The sequence below is a fragment of the Magnolia sinica genome, chromosome 10, assembly GCF_029962835.1.
Source record: "Magnolia sinica isolate HGM2019 chromosome 10, MsV1, whole genome shotgun sequence".
Taxonomy (NCBI): Eukaryota; Viridiplantae; Streptophyta; class Magnoliopsida; order Magnoliales; family Magnoliaceae; genus Magnolia; species Magnolia sinica.
Genome location: NC_080582.1, coordinates 62,103,694 through 62,110,579, shown reverse-complemented (window position 1 = coordinate 62,110,579; position 6,886 = coordinate 62,103,694). Strand labels below are relative to the sequence as shown.

Sequence of the window (6,886 nt, the reverse complement as noted above, 5' to 3'; positions counted from 1 at the left end):
TTGTTTTTGTGTAATATGTTTCGTAATTGGTGTGAAGTATTGATCGTAGTTGTAATTTTATATGGTAGGATCTTAGTTTCTTGCACTAATTTTTTACACTGCCCATCTACAACCACGATCACTATATCATGAAGACCCCGACCTATTATAATTGTACACTATTTTCCATCTTTCTATTCGTGGCTCACTTACGTAAAGGCCTATGATTATCATCCACGTTGGTCATGGTTGACATGAAAATTGGTTCATGCTTGTCACTCGATTGGTCTTAGTTGTCACGATACATGGATCCTGAAATGGATTGATATATATGTCATTGTTGTCGTCTACATTGAATCGTGCTATCCACGAAACATTAGTGGTAGTTGATCTGGTTCATGGTTGTCATGTTAAATCAGTTGTGGTTCTCTGTAGTAGTTGTTCGTGGTTGTCGTCCATGTTCGATTGTCGCAAATAACCATGATCTTATGAGAAACACGACCCATAGAACACGACCGATTTAACACTGGCGAGAATGTCTTGTTTAAGCCTGACCTTCTCAACAGAGTTGTAGATCGGGCTAAAACAAGACATTTTCGATAGAGTTTTTTTTATGGTTGAGTGCTTGTTATAGAGATCTGCTCTTCGGATTATCACTGTGAATATGGTCGTGGTAGAGATTTTAGATCTGTCGTGTTTGTCATCCTAGAAAGTAAGTAGTCTGATGATTCATTCACCGTCATTGTCATGTTAAATGGGTCATGGCTTGCATGTAGCGTTTATTGCAAATGGGTCGTGGTGAATCCGAAGGGAACGACCGCGCTGAATCTGAATAGAAGGTTGTAGTTATTAACTAGTGATGATAAGAGTGAGGAGGATGATAATGTCCCCATTTTCAAGCTTTAGTGGGAGAGTCTTGTGCATCACTGAGCTCCTCTTCTGGTAATAACTGTGTTATATGGATTGTACTTATCATGGATTGTTGTTTTAATGCTATACTAGACATGGTTTTCATGTTATATTGGTCCACTAATAATGTTACGAGATTCTAAAGATCGTGGTTGTCAGCCGATATTGGTCGTGGTTTGAAAGGCAGAAGGGTCGTGAATATGATATGTGTCGTTCTTGTCTGCTAATTTGCTGTGGTTTGACCAGCCTATATGGGTCGTGGTTGACATGTTATATTGGTCGTTCTTGTCATTTTATGTGGGTCGGGTTTGTTACCTTACTTGGCTCGTCTCTATCTGCTGATCTCATGTGGTGTGTTACACCTTATATGCTGGTCACACCACAGGAAAATCTACCAAACAAATATGACCCATGTACATGGTTCATGGTTCTCATTTTAAAAAATGCATGGTTGTCATTCCCCTTTACTCTCATCCACTATCCAGAGTTTGATGACAACCACGATCCTACTGGATAAAACCACGATCCACTATGTATAAAACCACTAACAAAACCTTTTCTTATTGCAAAAACTAACGCATTTTTTAATTGGTGATCGCTTTGCTCTTCAAATCGAAATAATGAAGGAGATATTCAAAGAAGGCAATGACTCCATATCGCTTTCTTCCTTCATGGGTGATCCCTTCCCTTTCGTTAATGATCTCCATGAAGCTCCACTTCCTCCACAGGAAGTTCTAAAGACAATTTCTGAGCTCCAACAACACAATAATTTCAACAGGCACCCAGCCAGGAGAAAAAAAAATGTTGCTGAAGAACTACCTTCTCTTTGGCAGCTCACCACGTGATAATAACTACTTCCCATATATATTCACATTAATGATCCAATGTGCCTGTCAAGTACAAGATCCAACTATATGGTCGTGGTTGTGATTAACGATCCAGTGTGGATGATGACCACTTTCCAACGAGGGTGAAAACCACAGACCGTTGTTGTTGTGTACCATGTGATGCAACGACAAGGTCGTGGCTGACACACTCAATGGATTGTGTTTTCCAACAACTATCCATTATGCATTACATCACCACCCAATATTCGTCACATCCATGAACAATGGCGTGGGTCCTGGTTCTAAAGTTACATGGGAAGTGAATGTCACGATATATGGATCGTTCTAGCATTACACGTTCAACCAGCCATATACAACAACAATTCATTGTGGATGTCAACCAACTTGGCTGACAAGCATGATCAAATGTGCATTTGAGCTACGATCACAGAACGGGGTCGTTGCTGTCATGTAAACTTGGCGATGGTTTCCAGTGAGGATGGATTGTGTATGTTAATCATGACACATTGGTTGTCATATCCACGACCCATATCATTCACTGAATCATAATAGAAAATATTTAGAAGAAACATCAAATACACCAATCCATCCAACATTTAACATCCCCTCAGCAGCATCTTCTGAATTCGATAACTACAGATAGTCGTGTGCAATTGTCTTTCGAAACTTAGGAATGTCCTCCTACAGAAAAGGAATGAACTAGTATTAAATTAAAGGACATAGCAATATTGACTTAATGTAGACGGATATATATACACACACACACATACAAACCTTCGTGAAGTCAATTTTGCGCATGTTGCTCAAGAAGTCTATATATTTCAGCATGAATACGCCACAATCATCCGAGTTGTCTTGCCCCGGTCTGTCACTGACTGTCTTCGAATTCCATGCCTTCTCCCAGTTTTTAGATCCACTACCAAGAATATGGAATAGCTATCTCAGTCTGTGCGTAACTTGCGCGACAATCGACTTGTTGTTCTCTTGCAACTCGGTACTCAAGTTGTCATACACACTGACATCTTTCTTCTTGGTATTAACAACGGCCAGGAACCAGTGCTGGCCCCTCGCGCTGAGTGGGATGTATAGCTGTCAATCACAAGAAATATGACAACATTTAAAAGACTTGTTTTCAAAAATGAGTAATATCATTTAGAACACATATATGTTTAAGTAAATAACCTCTTACCACTTTATACTTCCATAGAGGCTTCGATCTATCTCGGCCCTCGATTAACTCTATAAGCATTTCATTCAATTTGGCATTCTTGATGATGTCTTGTCGATCCTTATGGTTGCCAGCTCCATAAGTTAGCAAATCGCTGAGATGGACTTCCATGATTTGCTGTTGATATATTAGAAAGGGTCAGAAACATAAATAATTAATGATGTTTTAAAGATTACCATAGTCCTCGGTTTCACATTACCGTAAATATCGATGGGATGAATGCGCAGTCCTGACTACGTCGTGGTCTTTTTTCCTGAAGCACTGATAGGCAGCGTAGGTATATATCGATGGCCTACACAACGAGTAAGTTGTGTGATATAATATTCATACATCGATATTATTAAATAAATAAAGTCAATATGTAGATACTTACGTCGAAGTCGACCCATGATTTTAGGTCACAGATGCTAATCAGCCAAAGAGGTGAATCCGATGATGCTCTGACAACTCTCAACTCATTGTCTTCGGCTTCAATTAGCTCTCGGTGAGAATCCATGTACCCCTGTAAGTGCCATAGTTTATAGCCCTTTGTGTTGTCAAATTTGTGGTGCCAAAGACACTGTTATGAAGCTTGCATCTGTGAAGAACAATGCTCTACTCAAGATCAACTAAGGTTGACAAGCACTGTTCACAAGTCAAGAATCTCAAGAAGCTTTTAAGTTCAACCTCAGGATCTCAAGAAGCTTTCAAGTTCAATCTCAAGATCTCAAAAAGCTCTCAAGTTTAAACGACATCAAGACTTCAAGCTCCATTACTTTCAAAGGTCACACGTCTCTAAAGTTTCAATGTCCTTACTTTACTATTGAGGTATGAATGACCTTAGGTTGACCTTTAAAGTAGGCCATTTTGGATACATAATTCATATGTTTTATATAAGTGAGTTTGGTCTGTTCTAAGACAAGTCCTGGACTTTGTTCGACCAGTCCTAGCACTACTTCGACCTGTCCAAACATTTCCTGGATCAGTCGTAAGTTTGTTACAAAAATTGAAAATTTTCTATTAGGCTTCGACTAGTCCTGGGGACTAATCAACTAGTCGTAGGAACAGTGTTGACTGCATCTTCGACCAGTCGTAGACCTACGACTTAAAGGACAACGTTAAAATTCGGCTACCTATGACCAGTCGAAGGGATCCTACGACCAGTCAAAGGAGACCTACGACCAGTCGAAGGAAACCTATGACCAGTCGTGAAACTGTCAAATCTTATCACGCCCGAATTTTCAAATATCTATTGGTTTTACGACCAATCATAGAGGTCCTTAGACCAGTCGAAGGCGTGATTTTTCTCACCTATAAATAGGTAACGAATCTCAGAATTATATATGGAAATTAAAGAACTTCGAGCTAAATTAATTCAGCCTTCTAAGAGATAAGTCGGTGCTCCATATAAGCTAAGTGTGCATATTTAATATTCTCTTTCTTTAGCTTTCTTAATTGATTTTGTTTCTTGTATTCCAATCTAATCTGAAAAGAGGAATTATTGTTTTCCTTTTTCTGGAATCAAAATCAATTAGAGCTAGCCCTTTTGTTTTAATTTAAAATTTATTAGAACCTAAAACCATTATAAAGTGAGTATTAGACATTGAACTTTAACATTCAAATCTCTACTCCAACTTGGTTCTTCTGGGCTGCTACAACGAAGAAGAAAATCAGGTATTTTACAATTTGTATAATTTATATTGTTTGGTTTATTTGAGGATAAGCCAGGAAAATCTCAAAGTTGTTGGTTATCCAAGGAGAGCCAAAAAACTCAGAAGTGAGGGTTTTTGAATTGTGTAAGCCATTTGAAAAAGACACAATTGTGAAGGTTTTGGGTGAACCTGTGAAAACTTATTTGATAGTGAACACTAATATCCCCTGTGTGAGGATATTAAGAGTGGAGTAGCATTCTGTGTGGCTGTTGTTTAACAGTTGGTGAACACACGAGCGAACCACTATAATTCTGTGTTGTGGATGTGCGATTTATATTTCCTATCTTTTATCATTCAGAATTGTGGAATGTATGTGTGGATGTGAATGTTGTAAATTTTACATTTCAAGCATAGTGGGGAATGTTGTAATAATTTAGATTTACATTTCAGCATTATATTTTTACTATCTCTTTATTACTTTGAGCTTCAGTTTCTCTATTTGTTCTAGTAAGGTTGCCCTGCCATTTTTATGGTGCATGATTGTCCTTAGAACTATCAATATTTTGAGCTAGCATTCAGCAGTGTGAATTGATTTAGTTATTCTGTTCTATCTTTCTATATTTTCGTTGTATTTATCTTAAAATTTGGCATAGTCCTATTCACCCCCCCTCTAGGACATATAGCTTGGCCATTTCAAGTGGTATCAGAGCCTAATAGCTCGCTCTTATTGCTTTTTATTTAGATATAATTCATGAGCTAACGATCTCAGCTATATAAAAGATGTCAAATTTTGATAGCCTATCAGTCACTAGGCCTCCACCCTTTGATGGCTCCAACTATGCCTATTGGAAAGCTAGGATGAGAATCTTCCTCAAATCCATGGATGAAAGTGTGTGGCTATCCACAGTGAATGAATGGACCCCTCCTACCATTGAAGTAACCGGGATTGATGGTTCAAAATCTATAAAAATTACACCGTATTTCTCTTGGACCACACTTCAAAAAACTGAGAGTAGTACAAATGCTAAAGCACTAAATGCAATTACTTATGTACTGTCACCGAATGAATTTAAAAGAATTATATCTTGTGATTCTACAAAACATGATTGGGATATATTGGAAATGACACACAAGGGTACTTCAATTGTCAAGAAATCTAAGATACAAATCCTCACAACTAAATTTGAGGAAATACGTATAGAAGAAAATGAAATGTTCATGGACTTCTATACCAAATTAAATGACATTGTAAACTCTATGTGGGGTCTGAGCGATAAAATTCCTGAAAGCAAGATATGTGCTAAAATACTACGCTCACTTCCTGAACAGTTCAATTCTAAAGTAACCGCAATCCAGGAACCTCGTGATACAAACAATATGAGGGTTGAGGAATTAGTTGGCTCATTACAGACTTATGAGTTAACCTTTAAAGCTCCAAAAGGTAAATCTATTGCTTTAAAAACTTCTAAAATTGGTTTTCATGAAAATGATTTAAACTCTGATTTAGAAAACTCTGAGGATGATATGGCTCTTTTGGCAAAGAGATTTTATAAAAATTTTAAAAGTAAAAAGAGGGTTGATTTTCAAAAAGCATTTGATAAAAAGAAACCTAAACCTAAAACTAGAAAATCATTAAAAGACAGTCAATGTTACAACTACCATGAGTATGGGCATTTGGCTAACAAATGTCCTAATAAGGGCAAGTCAAAAAAGAAAAGTGTGATGGCTACTTGGGATGAGTCCTCTGATTCTGAAGTCTCTTCTGAATCAGAAGATTCTGAAACTGAGTCAGTGTATAATATTAAGGCCCTTATGACTCTAGCCAAATTCACTTTTTCAGATAATGATGATTCGACTAATGAAGAAAATCTGAATAGTGAATATGAAAATGAAGATGATCTTCAAGATGCTTACAATGCCTTATACAAGGAAAGTTGTAAAATTGCTGTGAAATTGAAACTTCAAAAAGAGAAATTTTCTAAACTCAAAAAAATTTATGAATCTCTTGTTTTAGAAAAGTCCCATATTTCAAAGTGTTTTGAAATGACAAAATGCGATTTAGATTTTAAAACCTCCTAGTTTGAAAATCTTAAATCTAAAAATGAACAACTAAAACATGAAGTCTCTTCTCTCTTGAGTTTAAAGGAAACTTGGAAATATGCCCAAGGTGATCCTAAATTAGAAAAACTCTTATCTGGATCGAGAAAATGTAGCGATCGATCCGGTCTAGGCTATGACAAGAGTGTTCCTCCTAAACCGAAGAATACTTCTCCCACATTTGTAAAGGGAGA

The 6,886-nt window shown here is 37.2% G+C and overlaps 1 protein-coding gene across 1 annotated transcript; it reads right to left on the bottom strand.

Annotated features, from left to right (window-relative positions):
* Nucleotides 1-2,369: 2,369 nt before the first annotated feature.
* LOC131217552 (ubiquitin-like-specific protease ESD4) lies at nucleotides 2,370-3,460 on the bottom strand. The gene is made up of 6 exons (XM_058212489.1): nucleotides 3,338-3,460; nucleotides 3,164-3,256; nucleotides 2,926-3,081; nucleotides 2,749-2,825; nucleotides 2,511-2,652; nucleotides 2,370-2,417 (listed from the first exon to the last, which is right to left on the bottom strand). Exons 1-6 carry the CDS (start codon nucleotides 3,458-3,460, stop codon nucleotides 2,370-2,372), a joined length of 639 nt encoding a protein of 212 aa, XP_058068472.1.
* Between the last annotated feature and the right edge of the window lie 3,426 nt (nucleotides 3,461-6,886).